Raw genomic sequence first — 27,172 nt, 5'->3', positions numbered from 1 at the left:
AAGCCACCGCAGTGAGAAGCCCGCACACCACAACGAAGAGTAGCCCCCGCTCGCCACAACTAGAGAAGGCCCACTCGCAACAGCGAAACCCAACGCAGCCAAAAAAAAAAAAAAAAGGTAATTTGAATGCTCTAGAAAAAGCTAGATGAAAGAGGAGTTGGGTCCCTTCTATTTGTTTTCATTTTATTTATTTATGTATTTATTTATTTTTTGGCCGTGCCACGTGGCATGCGAGATCTTAGTTCCCCCACCAGGGATTGAACCTGTGCCTCCTACATTGGTAGCACAGAGTCTTAACCACTGGACTGCCAAGGAAGTCCCTGGTCCCTTCTCTTTAGAAAGCTCTCAAATTAAAGTTAGGCAAAATTCTTGTGAGTTGTGAAGAGGGAGAAAGACAAATTTTATGAGATGCCTAAGTTTTAAAAATCTTTTAAAGATTTATTGGGTGCCATGTAGCAGCATCTGTAATTCTTAACCATTTTCAAGTTATGGATTCCTCAGGAAATTTAATGAATGTTACAGCCCACTTCTCTCCCTAGAAATACAAATGAATAAACACACAATTCTGGTGGATATTATACCCTGTCCCCATTTCTCCTTCATGCTCCATGAAAGCTCATCTCCCTGTGGCTCTACGGATCTTAAGCTTCAAAACATTTTATCATGTTTACACCCATTAAAAAACTAAGCATTTTATTAGTACAGCAGAACTAAATTCCATAAGGTCTAATCTCAACTTTGCTAAGACCTTATTAGCGATATTTCAGACCTTCTAATAACATACACTGACCTCTCAAGTAAGTTTATTCAACTTAAATAATAAAGGATGCCAGGTCTCATTTCTCTTAATTCCTGTGATCCTCCCATATGATTGATTGGTTAGCAATTCCTTATAGTTCTCTGCAATGCCTAGCTGTAACCCATAAACAAGATGACTAATGAGCGAACACATACTCTTAATTCTCAGGGTACAATAAAGAAAATTTTTTTAATAAATAAATAAATAAGGCTAGAATCAGAAAAAGCTCTTGACTTAGAATGGTAGTTATTTCTTCTCTCAGATTTAGTGTTTTAATAAGTAGTCCACAAAGTAATCTATCTTAATAAGGTTTTCCTTCCCACGCATTAAGAGTCATATAAAAGCACGGGTGGATAAGAGATGTCAAATCACTTGCTCAAATATTCCCAACACATAGCTTTCTCTTCTGAAGTTCCTCCAGTCTAAACCCACCTGGGCTTATGAGTCATGAAAATTCTAATCTGCCACTATTAAGCCTTTTCACTTCTAAATCATTTTTCCCAGCTGCCTAAACCAAAACTTGAACAGTCATTCTAAACTCCTCCTTCTCCTTTATTACCCACATCCAAGCAATCACTAGTCCTCCAGTTGGTCTCCTAATTCATTTCTCAAGTCTGTCCCTTCCTCTCAATCAATTTAGGTCCTTACATGTTAACTGGTTTCCCTGTCTGTGTTTGGTTCCTGACAATCCATATCCCAGAATAATCTTTCCGAAACAAAGATGTGATCACTTCATTCACCAAATTAAAGCCTTACAATGGCTCTCAGCTTAAAAATCCTTCAATGTGGGCTTCCCTGGTGGCGCAGTGGTTAAGAATCTGCCTGCCAATGCAGGGGACATGGGTTCGAGCTCTGGTCCAAGAAGATCCCACATGCCACGGAGCGACTAAGCCCGTGCACTACAACTACTGAGCCTGTGCTCTACAGCCCGCGAGCCACAACTACTGAGCCTGCGTGCCACAACTACCGAGCCCACGTGCCACAACTACTGAAGCCCGCACGCCTAGAGCCCATGCTCCGCAACAAGAGAAGCCGCTGCAGTGAGAGGCCCGCGCACCGCAACGAAGAGTAGCCCCCGCTCACCACAACTAGAGAAAGCCCGCATGCAGCAACAAAGACCCAACGCAGCCAAAAATAAATTCATAAATTAATTAAAAAAAAAATCCTTCAGTGTCCCTACTGGACAAAGTTGAAGACACAGAAATGCTGGAATGTCCTTTGTGATGTGGCCCCTACCTACATCCCCAGTCTCATCTCTCACTTGCCTCACCCCTATGCTGAATCTTCTGCTCCCTCAACACACCATGCTGTTTTTTACCTGTGTCCCTGTTTTTCCCTCTGCTTAAAATAAATATTTGCTGCAACCTCTACCCCCATGCCCTGGTCTGTCTATGGATCCCTACCCATTCACTTCTAAATAGAGATTTAAAATGCCCAATGATGTTCATGACAGCATTATGTTTAACAGTTAAAAACTGAAAAGCTAAATCCTCCAAATACAGAAATAATTTGTTAAATTACAGTGGATTCCTGTGATGGACTATTATGCAATAATAAAAAATGTTTAAAAATTAATGATATGAAAAGCTAAAAAATATGGCGATAAAATTGTTTACACAGAATCATCTCAACCATATAAAGTACACTATACATATACATTAAAAAAAAGAGAGAATTGGCAGAAAATGCACCAACACATTAAGAGTACTTATCACTGGGTAACAGAATTATGGGCAATTTTTTTCCCCTCAAGTTTCAGACAGTGAATATGCATTACTTTCAAAATCAGAAAAACTTCGAAAGTATTTTAAATTACAAAAGACTTTCCTGGAGACTTCCCAACCCTCCCTCTCCCCACACACAAATTTAATTATTCCTTCCTCTGCAAGTACACATTCTCTTTGTTGTGCATATCACACACAAGTATAAAACTTATCATCCTGTATTTTAATTTATGTTTCTCAGGGAGCTGTCTGAGGACCAGATATGGTTCAGTTTTAATCCCTAGTGCCTGACCTCTGGTAGCAGCCAGGTAAATGTTTATAAAATGAAATTGCTCTTACATTGCTAGCTACATGTAAATGACCAATAAGTGTCTTATCAATCATTTGTAAATGTAAATCATTAACACATTCAACAAACATTTCCCATGTGCCTAAAATATCCCAGATACTGTCACAACCCCTGAAAACACTACAGTGAAAAAGGTCCTTGCCCTTGTGGAACTTACATTCTAGTGTGGAGAAACAAACAAACAAACAAACAAACCCAGCTCACTTCAGACAGTAACAAGTGCTATAAAGACAATGTGGGATGAGGGGAATCAGGGGAGATCTGGGGGAAGAGTGCAACATCAAAGACACACTGAAAGATGGTAAGTGGTAAGAGGCAAGCGGGTATAATAAAATGAGAGAACTGGACATCGAGTCTAAAGACCTACATTTCCATTCCTCCTCTGTCACCTTACTAGTCAGGTGATATTCTCTGAGTCTCAAGTAGGATGATAATTCTTAATTCACAAGAATGTGTAAGGATTAAATAAGATAATTTATGTGCAAAGGGTGAGGCCAGTGCTTGACATGCAGAGTCCCATGTATTTGTTAGCTGAATCTATTTGGAGAAGACATCAAAAATAATACAACACCCAAAAGCTGGAGTACATGGATTATGACTGCGAATGATGATGCCAAAAGATACTTAATGTAAATCCTTTGATCAGGGAATCCTGTAATAGATATGTAATAGATATGTGCCTAACAAAAATACCGCTTACGCTATCCTTCTTAACTGTTTATCTGAACTCAGGATTCTACTATTGATTACAACCACTTTAAACAACAATATGGCAAAGAGTTGACTAGCTTACCCATAAAATCAAATGCAAGCACATAAAAAAAAAAAAAGATTCATGCTCCAAAAACTGTCTCTCAGCCTTTCGCCACAATCTTTATTCATAAACCTCACTGGTCTTCACTATTTTTAATCCCCTGCGTATCTAGTTTATATTTCTCTAGTCCAAAAGAGGAAAGGAAATTTTCCACGGCAGATTGCAAAAGAGAGGTGCTTCTGGGCACATTCACTTCTTGTCCTTTTTAATTGCTGCCTATCTGAAACCTAAGAACTGGGTCTCCTAGACTTTGAGTAGGGGGTTAGAGTGTCAGATCACTAAAATGTTTCCTCTGAAGTATTTAAATCCCTAGCTAGTCCCCAAACTCTACCATATATTTAAGATAGAAAGTCTTTTGCCCTTTACATCTCTGCTTTCCAATCTCACAATCTTCAAACGAATGACTAGCTGAATGGGCCTACTATAACCTACTCTTTGTCAACCTCTTAGACCAAAGAATTGTCACCTTAATATTTCTAAGTGTTATTGTCAGAATTATTCTGACCCTCATTCTGATCACTTCCAGTATTAATAACTTGATTTGGGAAGACAGGAATAAAATAGACCACCATGACAGGGTAAGTTAACTCCACAACAATGAGATGATTAACAGTGAAGAGGTAAAGAAAAATTTAACTCATAGGATACAAGTTAATGTTCCCATCTATTGGTTGCCAAAATCTCTAATGTCAAAGCAAGAACCCTGCTTACTTCTTAGCATACCAAAGTACAAACAGAGTCACAGCCTAGAAACTAGGGATGTCCATAAAGTCTGAAAAGCCAGATATTTTCTGTTTTTACAAATTGAAGATGTCCTTTATAACATTCTGTACATTCACCTATGTTTCCACATTCTGTGAACATCTTGTAAAGCAATGCTATAGTGGAGAATCTGCCTTGAAAATGTTAAATATACTGTATTGTAGAAAGGACAAAACTATAGCAACTTGTATTTAAATGTTTAGTCATTCATGTAATGAGCACCTACTAAGTGTCAAGTGCTCATGAACTTCTAGACACTGGTTCAGTCGGTAGCACTGGCCATTTAATTCGTTGCACTGAATTACTAAAGATAGGTAGTTACATTTTTTCTCTTGAATTTGATCTTGCCTTTGAAATAAGTTTGAACACTTGAAGAATGAAGATATTTGGCTGTACAACAGTCTTAACCACACAATATCAGTACACAAAGTTTCCTTCCCTCTGTGTACATTTATTCTATGATCACTTCAAATGATATAAAGGCTGTTTGGCACCCATTTCTGCTCCTCTCCTCTGAAGACCGCCAACAAGGATTCATATCATATAGTCATTATTTTTGAGAATTATATAATAGTGCTTCTGGGGAAAGAAAAGCAGTGTTGATTCTAAGATGCTAACTTATTGTATTATTTTAATTCACTAGTACTTTTCCACATCAAGTTAAGTCAAAATATTACAATGTTTTCACATTAAGTTTACATGCCTAACACCTGTAATGAACACTGAAGGATATGAAAACTAAATGTAAAAGAACTGAAGCATAACAGAACCCCCAGAGAACAAGCCATGTACAAGGTATAAGGACCAGTTGTGGAAAATTCCTTGTAAGCCTGGCTACTACTGCAAGCACAGCAATCTCCCCAGGAAGGCACCTTTGAAGCTGTGGCTATATTATATTCCTCAACTCTCAAGATCCAAACTTGGGCCTCTATACTGAATTCTATCTCTGACAACCATGCTGGCCTCTACAGAGAGTCAGGCATGGTCTTCAGGGAAGTGGTGATAAGGAACTTCAAATCAGAGCCTTTGGAGCTCCAGAACTACCAAAATCTCACATTTGCATTGGTGAGTCAGCCATGGCAGAAGCAGGTATTTACAAATATACACCATCCTTGTGACTAACTCTAAACTCCCTAACTTTCAGAGCACTATGACTGGCTTTCTAGGACAGGCAGTCACCATAACATACAAAGAGCCTTTCATTGCTCTTCCATCCCTGCTGGACACATCTTTCTAGGCCTTCTCCACTTCCAGATGTCATCAACTAGCATTTAATCCTAGACTACTAGCTATCAACAAATATTTCCTCTATTAAACTCGAACTGTCTCTAATTACTGGTGGTTAGGCAGGCATTTAAGAGTCATAACAGTATCTAATTTTTTGAACATTTTGTATACATTCTCAAAGCAAACCCAGAAGATAAGGCTCTCTCTCTCTCCATTTTTGCAGACTTCTTGGAAAAAGAAACATGGAATAAATGACTTGACTCCAATCACCAGTGACAGAGCTGAGGCTTCAACCAGTGTCTTCCTCGTTCCAGGCTTCATGGGCTGTCCACTACTCTATACTCCCCTCCATTCCTTTCCTTAGTAAAATCCACATGGCTGCATCAGATTTTTCATAGTGTAGTAACGAAGCCATAATCTTTTGACACTTGCAGATCAAAACACTCCAAAAACCACCTGAGCAATGACACCTTCCAAATGGACGAGCATTACACCTTGCGCAGCCCTTGAAAGATAGCAAAACAGGCCAACCAGTGGAGAAAGCTATTTAAGCAGAAATTTGTGTCTTAGAGGATATCTAAACGCATTACATTTCTGAGAGCATATTTTTATATCAACTTGCTGCAAGGTCATGAAGAGTTTAAAGCTAAGTACTTTTCAACATGCAATTTTAAAGTAAACAGTTTATATTAGATAAATGTTTTCAGTAGCATAGAAAACTTTCTAATATTTCCTAACCAATATCTCTTTTAAATAGAATATAGATAATGTGGCTTTGCTGGCATACATATTAACCACGCTACAGTAAGTTCTGAAACAGTTTGTAGAGTTGGGTGGACTTTAAGTGGTTTTTGCATTGGAGCAGTAGTTAAGAAACCAACTACAGAAGAGTCTCTAGTTTTAAATCTAGGTCATAGTATCCTTATTCAGAATCAAGCATAAACTAGACAATTTATATTACTTCCTGAAAAGATGGTTCCAAAAGAAGGAGCCTAGGTTGGTTGAAAACACTGATGTTTCTTCAAAATTTATTATGAATAGGCATATTTATTTTTCAAAATAATTTATATTCCCATGAATTCATGTAAGGAATTTCTTTCTCTGGTATAGATAACCCACCAGCACAATCAACACTAAACTACATTTAAGCAGACTTATGCCAGAAAATATAAAATCTATACAGTGGCCTTCAATTTGAGGTAGGAAAAGAGAGGCGGGATAAAGGCAGAAATGCAGAGAGAAAGCAGAACATAATTTGAATTTTTTTCCAAAAATACAAATTCAAAAATACATAGCTAAGTAAATAAACAAATAGGGGAAAATACTGACTACTGTTGAATCTAGTATATGTATGGGCACTATATTTTCCTTCCTCTGTTCCTCTCAATAAAATATATTTTAACAATACAATCTCCAAGGTATATCATAAGGTCAAGTACAGATGCCGCCCAGTCTCCTGCTTCTACACTGCACTGGTTAACTGATGTCCACTGGCTCTGGAGGCAGATCTCCTGGGTTCAAATCCCAACTCTGCCAGTTACTGGCTGTGTGATGATGAGGAAATAATGTAAATGCACTAACCCTCAATTTCTTTGTCAGGATAATGAGGGTAGTAATAGTCCTCTACCTTAAAGGAGTTCCAATAAGAAACTACATATAAAGTGCTTAGCAAAGGGCCCGGGTTATAGGTAAATGGTGGATTATCACGTTACGGTAACCAGGGGGTACCTTCAGACAGAAAAAAAAAGACTAAATAACATTACATAGAAGTTTGGGGTTTTTCAGATTGCATGGGATGAAAAAGCAGTAATCCATACTAAGATAAGATCACGCAGAGCCTCTGGCCACCATTATAATAACAATAATCATAACTCAACATTTATATGGTACTTTACTATGGGCCAAGTACTGTGCTAAGCACTTTACATGCAGTTTCTTATCTGAACTCCTGTGAAGCGAGTAATTATTATTATTCCCATTTTACAGATGACAAAATTGAGGGTCAACATATATACATAATTTGTGCAAGATTACAAACCCAGGAACTGGCAGCGTTGAGATGTGAACCTAGGCAATCTGCCTCCAAAGTCTGCTTCTGATAGAAACTACCCACCTGAACTTGAGCAGGTCATTACACATATTTGGACTTTGATTTCCTCTTCTGGAAAATGAGCAGAGTAGTGGAATAGGCGCTCTCAAAAGTCCCTTCTAAATTTCTCTGGACAACAACACTATTTAAACCGAAATTCACTACATATAGAAAATACCTCTGTTCTAGTCCTTTTACAAACCTAGGCTTCTCTGTCTTATATAAATAGAGAATGAAGCATATGTATAATACCCCAGGTGGGGTACCTCACTGCTTTTTTAAATTTTTTTTTTTTAATATAAATTTATTTATTTTTGGCTGCGTTGGGTCTCCGTTGCTGCGCGCAGGCTTTCTCTAGTTGCGGCGAGCGGGGGCTACTCTTCGTTGCAGTGCGCAGGCTCCTCATTGCGGTGGCTTCTGTTGTTGCGGAGCACGGCCTCTAGGCGCACAGGCTTCAGTAGTTGTGGGGCGCGGGCTCAGTAGTTGTGGCTCGCGAGCTCTAGAGCGCAGGTTCAGTAGTTGTGGCGCACGGGCTTAGCTGCTCCGTGGCATGTGGGATCTTCCCAGACCAGGGCTCGAACCCGTGTCCCCTGCACTGGCAGGCGGATTCTTAACCACTGCGCCACCAGGGAAGCCCCCTCACTGCTTTTGATCTCTGTTGGTGGATGGTACATCACTAAGAGCCAGATAGAGAACCTCATGAGATAGTTCCATAAGTAAGTCCCTTTGAATGGAGCCCAAAGAGAACCTGACATAAATGAAGTCTACCTGACAGCACTAGTGCTACAAGGAAGTTAAGGACACACATCAACAAAACTAGCCAAAGTGCTATTACCTAAGTTATGCCATTCTTTCTCTCAGGACCTCAGTTTCCTTATTTATAGAAATGAGTTGGCTTTTAGATACAAGCAATCCCTAAGGAAGCAGCCACCCCAACCCAGAGAAACCAATCAACTTTGTTAGGATTAAGGGAAGGGCATAAGAAAGCACATGCAGTTTGAAAAATCACATTCAAATACAGTTATTGCTTTCACAATATAAACCACATAAGTAAAGCTCCAAAAATTCTATTGTGTGGGTTGGCAAAAGAGAGTGAAGCAGCACTGCTGGGAGTCGGTAATGGATTTTTTTTTAATATTATGATACATTAGAGTAGATCACTGTGGAAAGCCCCTTTTAGCTCAAAGAGTCTGAAATAAAAAAATTAAGTTGGTATTCTATGAAATACAGTCCTAGATTTAAAGAAAAAAATCTTATTTGTCAAAATAATTTTTTAAAAAGTCATTAGGAGCTACTTAAGTTATTTTCTCTTCTGTAGAAAAATGATTTAAATAAATATATAAACATGTAAAATTCTGTACACAAGACTCAAGGTGTTTTTGTTTTTTTAAACTTAATATGCTTATCAACACAAACCAAGTCTGATAATTTTCCAAGCCAAAACACAGCCAGGTTACTCCTACTCTGGTTCTAATATTGCTTCAAAACCCTGAAGCTCCATTTTAAGTAAGAAAAAGAAATGAGACAAAGTCCATGTAATTCTTCCTGAGGTCAAATTTATAAAGCTCAATTTTCAATCAAATCTCTCCTCCTACAAATCTTTTGGCCATCTTTCCCTACTCAATAGCACTACCAGGGATGAAAAAACAAGAATCCAAACTCAATCCAGTCCATCTGGCTCTCATTAGCATGGCTGGTAAATGGTTTGCTGAGAAACAACTGGCAATCCCCACGTTACTTGTCAATATCAGTTTGGGGGAAATTTTATGGATTTAATCTCTCCCCAGTTCCCTTTTCTGGAGATAATCAAAAGCTAGTTGTATTCAGATTCTACTCTTAGAAAAAGATAATTGATGTCTACACTATCAGCTTCCAGGCCCAAAACCTCCCTGTTAGATTTTAGGTTATCCTCTAAGACTGGATTTGGGTAGAGATCATCAGAATAATAAGAGGGGCTATTAGAAAAAGAGGGGCTCTCCTACCAAATGCAGCCTCCCTGTCCAGCCCCCCCCCACACACACACACATAAAGAAATTCCAGAAAGCAGAGTCCTCCTTTTCTCTAGGGATCTAATCCCAGCGTGCAGTCTCTTCATTTTATTAAAACAAACTTTAGAATAATGGGGAGAAATATACCTTAATATTAAACTTTTCCATTCCTGAAGGGCCCCTGTAAAAATGTGTTAAGATTGTCTCATTAAAAACTCTCATACACATAATTTATGAGTTTCAGGGCCCCCCTTGAACTGTTGAGGTTAAAAATCCTTGCTCTAGTTTAGAGAATCACGCGCTTCTTAATAACCCTATCTCCTCCTTCATGGATGGGAGCCATGCCAAACATCACATCTGAAATGTAAAGAGCAATAAAATGAAGCCTCCAATTGCACCTGCTGCTTTAAACTAACTCTGTCAAATGTCGGTTCTGCCATTTTTCAGCAATGCTCAAAGGATTTCTGTTTCATTTCCTTGGATCCAAAGATCCAAACTGGGTCTTATCCAAGGCCCTCCTCTCTCCTTCCTTCTTTTCTTTTTTAACTGAGCCTGGAAGCGTATGGCCAAATCAATTTGTAAGTGAAGGGTGAATGTTTACCTGAGAACAAAGCCCTCCAGTGAACACTCCCCCTCACCACCCCTTTCCAACTCAAGATGTCCAGGACACTGCCAACCGACGTGGCCATACACTGGATCAGAAAGCGAGAACAGAATAAGGACACTCCATTCAACCTTTTTGTCTGGGGTACTTCCTGGGTTTTTCATTGGCATTTAACACCAAGACACAAGGCTCATTTTTCATTAAAGTTGCAAGACTTTCACTTTGCCCAGTTTCAGATGGTGTAATTGATCTGCATTGTCTTCTTAAATAACCCAACTGAAGGACACTGCAGCTTTAAATATTTCAGCGCTAGCTAGCAAATAGTCTCCATTGCAATATGGCTCTGAAGGTCGCGTCCTATTGTCTCTTTCCTCTGGAAAAAACAATTTCTTAAGTCCTTCTTCTAGGTAACGTAGGAAGGGTTACCCCTAGAATTCCCACTCTTCCATCCTGGTCCCTGATAGAGTTCCAGTGTTTACTGGAATCTCACACTCATAATTTTCCCGGCAGGGGCAATATGCTGATTGCCATTAATGATGCCAGCACCTTCGCGAGACATAAACACATGTGTTCACATTAGTTTAATTGAGCGTATGCAACTGTCTGAAATAGCAACACTCAAGGGCTGTTAACCCCTTTAAGAGGGGGGCCAGAGTGGTTTGGGAGTGGACGGCTTTCAGGAGGCACCCTGAGCCCGGGATTGCATAACGTGAAATGTGTAGCTACTTAAACCGACAGGAATCCCAGCCTACTCATCCTGGGACTATGCCGGCACCCTGCCATACACTTGCAGCTTTTCTTGTCGAAGAAGGTCAAAAGAAGAGGCACAAGCACGATGAAGGAAAAAATAAGCTAAAAGAAAAAGGCTCTTTTCTATCTTGTCAGGGTGCATATATACGATTCCGCCAGCAGTCACAGTGTTCCCCCACCCTTGTCCCCGGTCGTGGAACAGCCCCAGTGAACTGAAGGCTTTGGAAAACGGCAGGGCATCGCTGCCTTTTTTAAAGAACAAAAATCAACGGCCTATTAAATGGCAGGGAAGACAAGGCAAAGGGAGCAGAGAAGGAAGGCGTGTGCAGGTGCACTGGAGCATTACCTGAAATGGCAACAGATTGTTACCATTGTCCGTCCGGAAAGCGTTATCCTCCATCCAGGACTTGGAGGTGAGCGGGGCCGCGCGGGGGAACTTGGGCGGCGCGATCACGTTGCTGGAGAAGGGCTTTTTGAGCGGCGAGATGGGGTTGAGCGGTGAAGGCACCCCGACGCCCACGCCCACGCCCACGCCGACAGCCCGGCGAGGGTCCCGGCCCGCCTGCAGGCCGCCCCACGGGTTGGACGGCGCGCTCCAGGCCGCATTCACGCTCTGGTGCGTGTTCCAGCTGGACGACGCGGACGAGGCGGCAGCCGCGGCGGCCGCGGCAGCCGCGGCGGCCGAGGACGAGGACGGCTTGCTAGTCATGATGGGCTGGTGACCGTACGCCGCGGCGGCGCCCCTCTGCGCATAGGGTGCCTGGCTGGGGCTGGCGGGCGACCGGCGCTGCTGCGAGGGCTGCGCCTGCGGGGGCTGCGCGGGCTGCGCGGGCTGCGGTGCGGGCGGCGGCGGCTGCTGGTGGTGCTGGGTCTGCGCCAGGCTCATCTGCGGGGAGAAGGTGCCTCCGAAGACCGGGTTGACGTGGTGAGGGAAGTTCTGGAAGAGCATGGTCCCGTTGACTGGCGTGATCCCCTGGAAGAAGCTGTCCTCTACCGCGTTCGTGGTGCCCGTGGACCAGGTGCTGCCGAAGGACGGCGACAGCGACGCGCCCGGCGCCGCGGGCTCCTGCGGCGGCGGCGGCGGCGGCTGCTGAGGGGGCTGGTGGAAACCCAAGCCCGGCAGGAGCGGCGATTCCATCTGCATCTTGTCGGGGCCGTTGGGGGCCGGCGGGGCCGCGGCGGGGCTGAGGGCCGGCACTGCGCTGCTGTCCTCCGGCTTGGGGGTCTCTGAGGACAGGGGCGTGGACGGGGCTTCGGCTGTGCCGGGCTCGGGCTGGGGCTGCTGCTGCTGCTGCCGCTGCTGCTGGGGCTGGGGCTGGGTTTTGCTTTTGTCCATCAGTAAATCATCCTGCATGGTTTGCGCAGCTGAAACGGGAAAAAAGAGAGACGCGTTATTGTCAATGTGTTCGTTAATGCCCCTTGCTGAAGCGGGCGGGTGTTTTACTTGCGAAAATCCAGTGCCACCGCTATTAGCCAATTGCAATGCAAATCCATAATCTCCCATTTAGAAGAACAGGTCGGGCTGGGGGAGCGGGGGGAGGAGGGTGCGGGGGGGGGGGGAGCTCATGCAAGGTCTCTAAAAATACTGTGAGAGCGTCTTCACCCTTTCTGATGTCTAGGTTCCTTTTCTGTATTAGTGAGAGATGTGCTTATAAGACAGAAAGACGGCAATTTCGCCACGTCTCTTTTCCCTTCACCGGAACTCAGAGCGTTCACCCTGCAATGAGAAACCGATTCTGGTTCCTGTTTTTTCCCAAGCACCACCCTCCCCCAGCTATTTGCATACGTCAATAAATACTGCTGCGTCCTTCAGCAAGGTTAAAAAGACACCGCACACGACCCTTTCTAACCCCCGCTCCGGCACTTTAAAGAAACAGAAGTCTTATCCCCCTTGATTAGCAAACTGCCTTCTTGCCTCGATAATTGTTTCATTTAGCAGCAGCGAACCACGAGGGAGGAAATCCTTGGCATTTGTTAGGAGGAGGACTCAGCTGCACAATCATTTTCTGGCCTCCCAGGAGCTGCAGCTACTCCATTTTGTTAGGAGACATTAAAACAAACAACAACAACAACAAAAAACACATTGTTTTTAAAGAGGTAAAAATCTACTGAAACATTTTCAAGTGCCTGCTTCTTGTTGCTCTAAGGATTAGGGTTTTTCTGCTTATTCTCCAATTTTCTCGTCTCCAATTCTGCCGCACAAGAGATTTTTTTGGCATCTCAGTGGTTCAGGTCTCAACAGGAGCCTGAGAATTTCTCCGCAGAGTGAAGAAATGTTCTGGTTGGATTTAAGGTCAGAGAGAGACGGAGAGAGAGAGAGAGAGAGAGAGAGAGAGAGAGACGCGGAGGGAGGGAGGAGGGAGGGACGGAGGGAGGGGGCGGGGGACTGTGACTATGAGATGGGGTGGGGGCGGGGCTTTTAAAAAATCCCTCTTGAGATTTAAGCAGAAAGTCAAGATAATTCTGGGGTTGCCAGATTTTTCATTTTTGAATCCTCCTGCTACTGCCTTGGTCACAAGACTCTGGCAAATTTAGAATCCATTCTCTTATCACTGGTATTAGCAGTGAAAGATTATGGTTTGAAGACCCTGAATTACCATATGCTAGCTAACGTGTTAAAAATAGCATAGTACAAAGTCCCCAATTCTCATACATTGCAATTATAGTGCACTGCCATCACTGCTTCATTTAGCCATATAAGGAGAGTATGGTATTTTCCATTTCGCACAGAAGGGCTATATTCACCTCTGCCATACAGCATGTTTTATCATTCAAGGATGAAAATAGTCATCGCTCAAAACCAGGAGATTTCCATACACATAGTTATCACTGAGTTAGCTTGTCCCTTAGAGTACATTAATTGTTTTAAATATATGAATATTACAGTGCTAAGACCCTGAAAACAAGTATTTTGAAGCGTTCAAGGAGCATATGACCAAATATATAATTATTTTTAGATGATGATTCAGTATAATTGCAACAAAGTTATTAATATGTTTAATGCAGTTAATTAACTCAGATACTTGGAAAAGCATCTTTCTCAGGACACTTGTAAAGGGCATTCAGATACACACAGAAGTTCTGTCTTTGGACATTCTCACGATAATAACTGTTGTAAGATAAATGTGTTGGAAAATGTCTATGCTTCCCCTCTCAACTATTAAGCAAAATACGTCAGACTAAGAAATGGGATTAAAAGTAGTTCTACTATTTTATTAAAGAGTATCTTTAAAATGGTTAATGTTTCATTTCAAAGTTTCATACATAGACAAAATAGTGGGCTCGAGGAAAAGCTTCACAGCCACCTTATTCTCCTTTCTACTCCTCCCCCCGACCCCCACCCCCAAAAAACCCAACCCAATATAATACACATCACAAATTGCCAGCTACTACCAATTAAACCTACTTAAGATTGACTTTGTGTTCCTTAGCTCCCTTCGTCTAAAATAATGGCTTTGATCAGTATTGTAAAATATGACAAAGAGGCAAGCAGAGCTTGGATTCACAACAGCACAAAGTTCTATTGCTGCCAAAGGAAATGGACACAGAAAGAGACATTTTCATACTTGGTTTAAGCAGTTCTGCAGTAAACCATTATAATCTGGGATTTGAGTCTCTTCCAGTGTGCTAGAATTGTCTTTACAACAGCCATATCATCATGGCTGAAATATGCATTTGATTATAATTTTAATATCACTCAGCTTTTCCAATGCTTGTATCAATGCTTTCTGTTAATGCCTTCAGTTTAAACTATATATCTGTGGTGGAAAAATTAATGCTGTACTATAGCAAAAAAGCCAAAAAGTAAGGTAGACTCAGAATATTTTAAGGCTATAAGTAATATTAATATATTTATTAAATTAAAAAATTTTTATCATACCAGAAACACCCATTTCTCTTTTCAACATTTCTTAAAGACATAAATTTCACTGCCTGTATAAATTCACTCTGTCAAGGTCAAGACCCATCTTTAATAAATAAGACCCTTTTAAACAAAAGATAAGCAATAGATGAAAATAACATTTACAGAGTTAATATGCAATGTCAGTAACTGCTTTACAGTCTGTTCCTTTGGGTGGGTTTTTTGTTTGTTGGGTTTTTTTTTTTCTTTTTTCTTATTTACAGCAGAGTCCGAGAAATAGATACCTCCTTCCCCTCCCCCCACCCCACACACAATAGATCTTCCTTTACATGCAATCACCCAATCTCAAGTAACAAATTCTTAGCAGCAGTTACCTTTGAGGGTCCAGTTTTTAAGGATCGATAAAATTAAAAAGTGTACAGTATTTATTTTCTTCTTTCAGGTTGATTATGTGACCGCTCTGGCAAGAGCACTTTGACAACTGTAAGAAGAGAGGGCATGCGCACACAGGGAACTGTGGGGGCTGAAGTCCTTAGCTAGGTCCACTGCCCGACTGGAGCATGTTCCGCTAGGAAAGGAGGAAGCCTCCAAAATACTGATTCCACGGGAAAGAGGTTGTGCCGATTACACTGTATCTTCCTAACCAATCTAAATCACGAGTTGTTAAGATGAACACGGGGGGAAATAAGCCGGTTTGTTAACTGATTTAGGAGGCCAGGTTAAAAGAGAAACTAGATTCTAGGACTCAAAATAAAGAAACCCAGCGGAGCTACCTTAAATGGTATTAGAATGGTAATGACTGGGTAGCCAGCAATAGGAACCCTACCACAGCAAAAGACATGGGGTGGGGAGGAATAAGGAAGGGAGGAGGCGGACTACTAGGGAAAGATACTTAAAATCTGACCATACTTAAAAGACACATGCTTAATATTATAAAATGAAAAATACCTTAATATTAAATATGATATAAACCTTGGAGGTCAGGTTAAAAATAGGTTTCAGTCACAAATTTTTGACATCTTATCTATCCACCAAGATTTCTTTGTATTTGAAATGAAGGCAGAAATCACTTACTTCACGATTCTACTTCATATGCTCAAAATCAACTCACCTCCTTATTTTACTTGTCAAAATGAAAGTTTACCTTGCATTATTCATACAATGATCAATCAAATAAAATTCAACTCTTTTAAGCTAAAATAGTGTTTGGTTAAACATTAAAAAAATAATCTGACATGTTTAGAGTTTCACTGTATAGGGCAGTGACTTCTTTATTCAAAACAGAAAGTAGATACAGTTTCTATCTAAAATTTTTTTTTCCGGTGTACATTTTTCCTATCTTAACCTCAGAACTCCAAGGCTGGAATCTCACAACATCTTATCAACTGGTATTATCTATAGCTTCTGAGAGCAATAGTTCAATTACCAGTTTGCTCACATAGGCAGAAGATATTATTTCTTGTGGGATTTGGTTCAGTGCCATTCACCCAAGAGGTTCAGAGTAAATGTCAGTTGATGATTATGCTGATTGGACTTAGAACTAAAAATGTTAAGCACCATTTAAAACTGTCTTATTTCTCTATTTCCCCTCTTCACCAATTACAACTAAAGTAGTATTACCAGAGACTACCAATTTGCAGCAGTTAGTAGTCTTTGTTTCTAGTTATTTCTAAGGAAAAAACAAAACTAACAATTTAAGAGGAAAAAATCATTTCGAATGAATCTGCCAAAAGCTCTTTTTAAAAGAACCAAATAAATGATCTTCTTATTCCTACCGTGAACTTAGCATATATTCCCCTTTTTTTTTTCTTCCTCTACCTTCCTAAAGAAAGCTTTACCTCTGCCAACGTGCTATACTAACCATATTCATTACAGAGTCTGTAAAGATCAACTCATGGCTAATCTTATTCCTGAATACTTCCCTAACCTACCAAACTTCTACATTTTCAAGTACTTCAATTAAGTTAAAAAAAAAAAAAGTTCCCTCATAAAACCCTTATAAAGACTTGTTTTAAGAAATAGATTTTTTTTAATTATTTGAAATTAATATGTCAAGACTTTATTGGTAAAGTAGAAATTCTTAAGTTATGCAGGTGTGCTTGAAAATGGTTTACCTGGGCATTTATCAATCCACCTGACCCCAAGTACAGGTCTACTAATAATTCACACAATGAAGAAAAATAAACTTTGGCCTCTGACCCTTTGATAAATGACAATAAATAATTAGCACAGCCCATACTTAACATAATTTTATTGTATTTGAAAATGAACTATCTCTGCTCTTCCGTTCCTAAAATGAGCACTCAAATTTAAAAGAAAATGACTCATACATATATACCAAGGTGTAAGTAAATACCAAGCAAACAATAAATTATAGGAGGACCCCTAACAAAGACAAAGAACTTCTCTACTGAAATCTTGTTTTTTATTTAACCAAAAAGGAAGCATTTTCTGAAATTTTGTCTTTAGGTCACAAAGCTTAACAATAGACCCCTTTTGAATAGTCATGAAAGGCTGTAAAAATAGAGATTGCACTTGCAAAGTTAATTCATTGAGATATACATGGGTCAAACACATTTTTCTAGGCTTCCTTCTTTCCTTTCTTTCCCTACTTACATCTCCAGCACAATGCTTATGAGTCCCGGGTACTTGGTGGTTGCTCCATGTACCCTTGCTGATAAGTGAATAAATGGATAAATGAATGGATGGATGAAGCATAGTTTTTGATTATCTAAAACAGCCAAGGTTTGGGACTTCCCTGGCAGCCCAGTGGTTGGGACTCAATGCTTCCACTGCAGGGGCGAGGGTTCGATCCCTGGTCAGGGAACTAAGATCCCACATGCCTCGCAGAGCGGCCAAAATAAATAAATAAAGAAAGTTCATTTAAAAAATAAAAATAAAAATAAATAAAACAGCCAAGGTTTGAGTAAGTATTAAATTATCCTCCATTTACAAGAGCAATTACTTTTTCATCAGCTGCAAGAATGGGAAGTGTTATAAAATAGAGCACAATTTTGGACCTTTATGATGCTCAGCAGTATGCAGATCATTGGATTACCATCATGAAATAACATTCATTAAGCACAAAGTGAACAAGGAACTTTGTTCCCATCTAAGAGTTTACAATCTAATAAAGACACACACCCTACCCCTCCACAAAAACTGCTTCATTAAGTTCACAATAGCCATTCAGAGCTAAGTCCAAAGGATGTTTTGTTAGTGTTATCTTGCTTGACCTTGCAGCAACATTGACATAGCTGACCACACTTTCTAGATATACCTTCTTCCCTTGGCTTCCTTCATGTTGTCCTTTCTTGGTTTTCTTACATTTGGGGTTTTACTCGCTTGCCCACATGTGCACACACACGCTCTCTCTCTGTCTTCTTTGCCAACTGACTTTAAATATTGAGTTCCTCAGGGCTCTGTCCTAGGCCCTCTTCTCATCTCACTTCATTTGAATGGCTTTCCCAACTAAAAGGAAAGGACCAGGCCTATCTTTATGGACAGCTATATTCCCAACATCTATCACTGTGCCTAGCACATAATAAATAGGTATTCAGGAAATATTTGTTGAATTAAATTTACATTTGTATGCAAAGGGCAAGGTTGCCAACACACTCTAGGTGGCAAAAAATAAATAAACCTAGAGGGACTTAAACCACCAGATAGCAAGACCTATTATAAAGTTATAATAATTAGATTGTGTGGTTATTGGCACAGGATAAGCAAATAGACGAATGGACCAAAAAGTCCAGACACAGATCCACATATGTATAGTTGTTAAGGAACTGTGGACCGAAACCACCCACCTTGGCCAGGCACGATGAAAACCGCTTGCCTGAGTTGTGCCACAACAAGAGGTCCCGATAAGGAACATGGTGCTGTCTCTGAAAACTAACTGTGGGCCAGAGATGATTGGCCAGAGACAACCCAGAAACTAACCCCATTACCATAAAACCTAAGACTGCGAGCCACGTGGCAGAGCAGTTCTCCTAGGTTGCCTTACCCTGCTGCTCTCCGCCTGGGTTCCCCTTTCCAGTAAAGTGTCTTGCTTTGTCAGCGCACGTGTTTCCTTGGACAATTCATTTCTGAGTGTTAGACAAGAGCCCACTTTCAGGCCCTGGAAGGGGTCCCCCTTCCTGTGACATGGTGACCAGATTTATGAAAACAGTAACATTGCAGTAGTGAAAGGATGGTCTTTTCAATAAAGGATATTGGAGTCAACTGAATATCCATATGGCAAAAAAGAGACCTTCATCCTTATCACACCATACACAAAAATCAATTCCAGATGGATTGTGAGTCTAAATGTAAAAGGTAAACAATAAAGCCTTTAAAAGAGTATTTTCATGACATTAGAGCAGGTAACAATTTCTTCAACAGGTCACAAAAGCAATAACTATAAAGGAAAAATTTAATAAACTAAACTAATTAAATTAAGAACATCTGTTTACCAAAAGTCAGAGTGAAAAATCACAGAATGGGAGAAATATATGCTATATATTTTTTTTTCAACAAAAGACTTGTAATTCAAATATATAAAGGACCCTTCCAAATTAATAACAGTGAACATCCCAAAGAAAAATGGGCAAGAGACTCCAACAAAAGATATTCAAATGGCCAAAAGGCACATGAAAAGGTGCTCTACATCACTAATAATCAAAGAAATACAAAATACAACCAGAATGGCTAAAACTGGAAAAGGCAGACAATACCACACATTCACAAGGATGTGGGGCAACTCATTCTCAAACACTGCTGATGAAAGTATAATTTAGTATAACTATACAACCACATTGCAAAACTATTTAGTAGGATCTATTAAAGCAAACATTCACACACCTTATGACCCAGCAATACTGCATCTAGATATATACCCAATAAAGATGCAAACATATGTTCACCAAAAGACATGTTCAAAACAACATTATTGATAATAGCCCAAACTTGGAAACAACCCAAATATCCATCTACAACAGACTGAATAAGTAAATCTGTGATAGAGTCATATAATAGAATATCATAAGGCAAAGATAATGAATAGACGCCAACTCTATAAAACAACCTAGATGAACTGCATGAATACAATGCTGAGTGAAAGAAGCCTGACACCTAAGAATATATACTATATGATTCAATTTATATAAAGTTCTAATAAAACTAATTTATAGGGCTAGAAGGCAGCATGCTGGTAACTTCTGCAGAGCAATAATGATTGATAGGGTATATAAAAGGGGGCTGCAGGGGACAGGAATAAAGACGCAGGTGTAGAGAATGGGCTTGAGGACACGGGGAAGGGGAAGGGGAAGCTGGGACGAAGTAAGAGAGTGGCATGGACATATATACACTACCAAATGTAAAATAGATAGCTAGTGGGAAGCAGCCGCACAGCACAGGGAGATCAGCTTGGTGCTTTGTGTCCACCTAGAGGGGTGGGATAGGGAGGGTGGGAGGGAGATGCAAGAGGGAAGAGATATGGGGATATATGTATATGTATAGCTGATTCACTTTGTTATACAGCAGAAACTAACACACCATTGTAAAGCAATTATACTCCAATAAAGATGTTTAAAAAAGAGGGGGGCGCTGCAGGGATGCTGGTGATACACTCTTTTTTTTTTTTTTTTTTTTTCTTTTTTTTAATTTGGCTGCACCGGGTCTTAAATTGTGGCATGAAAGTTCTTAGTTGTGGCACGCGGGATCTAGTTCCCCGATCAAGAATCGAACCTGGGCCCCCTGCATTGGGAGTGCAGAGTCTTAACCACTGGACCACCAGGGAAGTCCCTACTCTGTTTCTTGAACTGGACACTGTTACACAAGTGTATTTACTTTAAAAATTCAGAAAACGGACCACATGATTTTTGCACTTTTCTACATTTTTGTTATACTTTCTTTAAATTTATAAAACATATACATGTATTTTTAAAGGTTAACTATCTTCTCTAAAGTAAAGAGGAAAAAATAGCACAATCTGGCCAAATAGGGAGGGGAGCCTTAAGTCTGGGTCATCTAAGCTAGAAAAATAAACTGGGGAGTTCCTATGTGCCAGACTTGTATTAGAGGCACTAAGTGCAAAGATGAAAAAAAGCCTAAATCCCTTGACTTCAAAGACCTCACAGCCTAAGGAAGGAAAAATCATTATGGTCAACTATGGTAAATTAGATATCCCCTAAGTAATCTAGAAAGCTTTTAAGATCTTAAAGCCTAAGGCAATTTACTAGCAGGAAGTCCACCTCCTCTGAGTAAGGACCTGTTAAGCAATTCTAGATCAGACTGTTTGAGAACGGACGGAACAAAAGAAAGGGAGCAAAAGGGGAGCCAGGTGAGTCAGGTATGGTTTGGTGGGCACTCTGAAGAGTACCTGGGGTTCTTTATGTTTCTTGCCTCTCTGTCCATTAGTTTTGATTTCATTCAGCAATTTTATGAAAAACCTCCTAGCCACAAAGTAGAAATTCCAAAACTTCACCTGCTTTTTTACTGACCTTGTCTCTAACCTCTAAGAGAAAACAGGGTATTAGGTAGTAATTTCCTCAATTTCTCAGCTGCCCACCCTCTCTTTACAAACTTATCTGCATCCCCACCCACACTTGCTTTCCTCCTACCTCAGAGGAAGCTGAGTTCCCCTACAAGTCCACACTAATCCCTCCATCTATAGTCTAGAGTTCATTCCATCTAGTTTCCTTGAGACTTAGTTCATTAGTTAATTATGCCCAACATTCTCCTTCCCATTCCAGCCTGGCCATTTGAAAGAAACCGCTAAATCCCAGCTTTACTTCTTTCTCACTTCCAGTTGACTCCACAAACTTACTGCATCTGGCTTCTGCCCCTACAATCCTGCCAAAACTTCTCTTGCTACTGATCTTACTCAAATCACCAATGACCAACTGACACCTTTTCAATTCTTATTTTATTTGCCATTTATCCTTCATAAAACACTTGCATTAGGCAGAATTCTAAGATGGCCCTCCAAGATTCCAAGCTAGAAGGAAAACAGGAACCTTAGTCCTATAAAGGCAATTCTGCCAACAATAAGAATGAACCTGAAAGTGGATTGGACACCCTAAACAGAGAACCCACAGTCATGCTGACTACAGAACCGTAAGTTAGTAAATGAGTGGGTTTTTTCTTTTTTTAAGCCATTAAGCTTGTGGTAATTTGTTACAGATCAGGAGAAAACTAACACAACAGTACTCCACTGTCTTTGAAGACACTGCTCTCCTGCTTCTTCACTTCTGAAGTTTCTTCTCAGTCTCTTGGTCACAAAATACAGCTTCCCCCTGGGAAGCAAAGACTTCAGAGAAGCAAACCCTACCTAGTTAATGTTTTAAGTTGTTCTTCAAATCTCCTGACAGTTTCACCATTTCACTTTAAATGCTATTCACAGGTTGCCCTCATTAAAATGGAATCAACAGTCACCTCTCAAGGAGCTGCCTTAGAAGTATCACCAGCTTCCACAATTTCAACTTCCATCCCCAAAGTTTTAGCTACAGCTTTGAGCATTTTCCCAAGAGCATTCCAACTGCCTGCTGGACATTTCCATGTTCAAGTTTTACAGTGTCACTCATCGTTCTCTATGGGACAAGAGCAAACATTTACCCTAGTATTTAGGGTTCTCTCCTTCTAATCCCAACTTATATTCCCAGATAGCATTGGCCCCACTTCTCCAGGCAAATTGGTCTACTTGTGGTCCTGAACCTTGCTGATGTTACCGACCCCATATGCCATACCCTCCTCATCCTCTCTACTTATCCCAATCTCACCTTTCTTCAGGGCCTAGTTCAAACACCAGTTCCTAAAAACAGCATCTATCTGTACCACACATTTATAGCTTTGCATTTCTATTTACCTTTTCTGGTATAATTATGTTAATTCCCCAGCTAGAACTCTAAGCTTCTTGAGCTTAGAAAGGCACTGGAACTTATGTTTTTGTTCTTCCTCAAAGTCAGGTAGAGTATCCTGCAGGGAGCCTCGTAATTAGAGCTAACATTTATTGCGCATATACTGTGTGCCAAGTGCTTTCTACTTATTAGTTCATTTAATCCATGTAATAAACCTATGAGGTAATAAGTACTGTTATTGTCCCTAATTCGAGATAACAAAATGGAAACTTAGAAAGGTGATTTACCTGTCCACACAAGCAGGTCCTCTTGTCCTACTTGATCTAAACAGCCCAGCAGATAGTTTGGGCTTCAGAGGTGTGAAAAGAGGGCAAATTATGGTTCAGCAAATTTTCTTTCTCCCCTTGACACAAAGCTTTTATATAATGACCTTTGCCTGAAAACCAAAGATAAATTCTAACCAAAGGATTCCAAATTCCACCTATGGGGAAGACCCAGTCCCACTCCAGGGTGTTCTAAAAACAACATGATTGTTTCCAAGAGGATGAATCATCAAAAGAACTGATTTTAGTCTTATATCTAGAGAGCAAGGCTGGTCCAGGCCTGAAAATGATGGAGAAAATCTTTCCTGGCCACAATCTCTATAGAAGTACACAATAGGTGTTGTACAAGTTAACGAGTCACCAGGATCATCAGAACCAAAGGGAAGGGCAATGGTCAGAATGTCTACCCAAGTCACTCTTGGATCCTGGTACTTGAAATCAGGTAGTGTTTGTGTGATATCAGTGCTTTACATTCACAGAGGGGATTAGACTTTACCAAACTCCTTCAACTTATTATCTCACTTGATATTAACAGCCCTGTGCAGTGGAAAGACGGCACAGACAGGGCCCTTGCCTTTGCTTCTGCAGTGCACCAGAAGGCTGGCCAAGGAGGCTAGTAGAGACTGAAATCTACATTCTCTGGTCACCAAGCTCACGAACCTTAGTGGCAGAGCTGCTTCTGCCTGGAGGAAAAGGCATCTTTTCCTAATTTCCACAAAGGGACTGTATGAATAGGTGACAGCAACAAGGATGACTATTGGGATCCCTACGTTAATATGTGGGTATCAATTATACCTCAATAAAGCTAGAAAAATTAAGAATAAATAAAGATGTTGAAACCCAGGCTCAGAGATGTTACAAGATATAGTTAATAACTGGTGGATCCAAGATTAGAATTCAAGTCTTCCAACTTACTAGTTATAGTTTGCATGCTTTTTCAACTATACTACAAGTCTCCCATTGGTTCAGTTTAATGTTGGCTATCTCTGTCTTCTCATGTGGCAGACTGGTATCCTCAGCACTTTGCTCCAACTAGTGGAAACAAAGTCCAGAGCTTTTTGGTGTAGTTCTGTCCTAAAGCCACAGCTGTCCTCTTACTGAGGAAGCTGAGAGACAGATATGTGTGCCAACTGTACCAAAAGGGATACTTTAGATGGATCTCCTACCACTTTTGGAAAAACAAATTAGACCACCTGTCCTAATGTTATGGATCATACATCATCACAGTGGCAGAGAGTCAACATTATTAATATTATGGGAGGTGGTGTGTGGAAAGGCCATAAGGTATGAAATCCAATTATCTAAATTTAGATACTAGCATTACCACTTATTAGCTGCCTGGCCCTGGGAGATAACAATAACAAATATTCATTGAACACATACTATTTGCCATACCATGTACTTTGTTTACATGAATAATTTCACACAATCCTAAGAGGTATGTATCTTCATTACTCCCATTTCACAGATGAAGATATTGAGGCTCTGGAAAGTTCAAGTAACTTCCCCTAGGTTACACTGTTGGGAAGTGGAGAAGCCAGGTTTCAAACCCTAGCAATATGACTCTAAAACCCATGTTCTCAATTTCTTAGTCTTTGTTTCCTCTAGAATAAAATAGAGATAATAATAACAGCTGCCCTACCCAAATAATCAGAATTATATTAGCATGTACAAGGGCATTTTCAATAAACTGTAAAGCAGTAGAGGTCAATGTATGAAATCCAAAGCTAACATTGACATGCAGATGGGTTCATCTGGAAGGTCTACACAAGTACAGATTTCCTTGTCTCCTTTCCACTTAATATTAGGAGTCAAATGAGTTGTGTTAAGACCATGCTTCTTCGAACAACAATGATCTTGCTCCCACACATTTCTTACCTCACCCCTTTCCATATCCTGTGTTCCTACTTATGGAAGCAAAATACAGTGGGACATATCCTTAAACTGCTAGAGGGTACAGATTTTATTGTTCATTCATTTCAACATCTGTAGCTTTAGAAAATTTCTTCACCACCTGGCAATGATGATGATGATATTTATACTAACTGATCACTTATTTACGTAGGCATCTAAATAAGCATTTTACATGCCTTATCAGTTAATCCTCAAAATAATCCTAAAAGATAGAAGCTATCATTCTTCTCATTTTTCAGATGAGGAAACCAAGGTTTAGAAAGGCTAAATAATTTGCCCAAGGTGACATAACTAGTGGATGAATAAGCTCAGGTCTATTTTGACTCCAAAACTCAAGCTCTACAGCTTAACTCTTATCCCTCACATCTCGCCACACCCAGAGGACAGTGCCCACATTTTCTTTACAATCACTGCCTCCCATTGCTTTATTTTTATTTTTTTTAATTAATTCATTTATTTGGTTGCACTGGCCTTAGCTGCAGCAGGCAATGCCTCCCATTGCTTTAGTAACCATATTTTTCCTACCAAAAGTCAAAACATGTGGCCTGACCATGTGAAATAATAAAACTCTAGAAAAATCCAGGACCTGTGCTTATTGGGCTTTTACCTTCCTCCCTCATACCTGATCACCTAGAACAAGCCCTATTCACATTGTTCTCGGCTTCTCTTTTGAGCTCAGGCCTGGTTCCTCTTAGTGTTAAATCCATCTCCCAAGCAGAGGCCTCCACCTAAACTCTTCACCCAAAAGCCTCAGAGCCTCGTAGAAAATGTGACCTCGACCAATTTTACCACCCTAAAAAATTCCTCTCGCAAAAGAAAAAGATGAAAAGAAACGGTTTTTTTCCTCTTTTCTTTTTTTTTTTTTTTATATAAGTTGTCCTTGAGACATTCCTTTGAAACATCCCACTCTTCTATCAATGGGCTCTCCCAGGGAAAGCAAGGAAAAGAAAAAGAGAAGTTTATCTGTTCTCTTAAGGGAGAGGCATTGTTTGGCCTCTCCATTCTAAAGTAGCTCTTTATTGCAGTTTGCACTGTAGGTCCTCTCAGAGAGGACAAGAAGAAAGCAGAAGACCTAAACTTCATATGCAGAAATAATCTGGAAATTCACTCATTCAACACATTTATTGAGCACGAACTATGCAGTAGGCTCCGAACATTTACTATTGCTCTCTTCCATCTAAATGCAAGATCAAGAATACTCAAAAGAAAAAAAAAAAAAAGAATACTCAAAAGTAGTATACAAGAAAGAAAAGATCTTTCTACATGGGGGAGAGGGGGAATGGTTACTGAAAAAATAAAAATAAGAAATATCAGATAAGTGCTGTAAAGAACAAAAAAGGTGATGTGATGGAGAGAATCTGGTAAGATATTTACATTAGGTAGTCATTAAAGGCCTCAATGATGAAGTGACACCTGAATCAAGTTCACACCTGAATTAAAAGGACCCATCCATGTGAAGACTGGTAGTGGAGGATGCAAAGGGAACAGCTAATGTGAAGATCCTAATGCAGGAGGGATAAGCCTTTAAAGCAGAAGTTGGCAAACTTTTTCTGTAAAAGAGCCACATAGTAAATGTTTTAGGCTTTGCAAGTCACACAATGTCTCTTGTTCCATATTCTTCTTTTTGTTCCTGTTGTTGTAGTTGTTTCACAATCCTTTAAAAATGGCAGTATAAAAATAGGCCTCTAGCAAAATTTGGCCCCTCTTAGTTTTCTGACCCCTGCTTTAGAGGAACATCTAATCTATTGCAGCTAGAGTAAACAAGGAGAAAGTGGTACAAGATGAGGTCTGAGAGGTAGTCAGGAGCCATATGGTATAGTGCCTTTTAGGTTATATTAAGATTTTGGGTTTTTTTCCTAAGTGTGATGGGAATCCCCTGGAGAGTTTTAAGCAGGGCAGTGACATGATCTGATTTATGCTTTAAAAAGGCCATCGTGGTTCTGTGTGAAGAACAGACTGTGGTGGGGATAAGAGTGGAAAGAGAGAGATAGTTGATTAGGAGGCCAGCTATTGTATCATCCAGGCAGGACAGAACGAGGAGGGTGATGTTCGAGACAGAAAGAATTGAACAGAGAGGAACTAAACACTCTCGATGAAAGCTTTATCTATCACTGAGAAACAAAAACATA

General features: G+C 40.3%; 1 protein-coding gene across 5 annotated transcripts in view; it reads right to left on the bottom strand.

Annotated features, from left to right (window-relative positions):
- Positions 1-27,172, bottom strand: part of CPEB3 (cytoplasmic polyadenylation element binding protein 3) — a 181,438-nt gene that overhangs the window by 140,662 nt on the left and 13,604 nt on the right. For 2 of the 5 annotated variants that reach the window (XM_036829284.1, XM_036829286.1), the window contains exons 1-2: positions 12,710-12,808; positions 11,453-12,471 (exon numbers count right to left, since the gene is read on the bottom strand). In XM_036829284.1, the coding sequence (XP_036685179.1) occupies positions 11,453-12,460 (1,008 nt within the window). In that variant the 5' untranslated portion in view covers positions 12,461-12,471; positions 12,710-12,808. Of the gene's footprint in view, positions 1-11,452; positions 12,472-12,709; positions 12,810-15,342; positions 15,428-27,172 lie in introns of those variants that run through there. The other 3 variants (XM_036829283.1, XM_036829285.1, XM_036829282.1) reach the window with 3 other exon arrangements.

This window comes from Balaenoptera musculus, chromosome 16 (genome assembly GCF_009873245.2).
Source record: "Balaenoptera musculus isolate JJ_BM4_2016_0621 chromosome 16, mBalMus1.pri.v3, whole genome shotgun sequence".
Lineage (NCBI taxonomy): Eukaryota > Metazoa > Chordata > Mammalia > Artiodactyla > Balaenopteridae > Balaenoptera > Balaenoptera musculus.
Note: the sequence above shows the minus strand (reverse complement) of the source record. Positions and strands in the feature narration are given on the sequence as shown.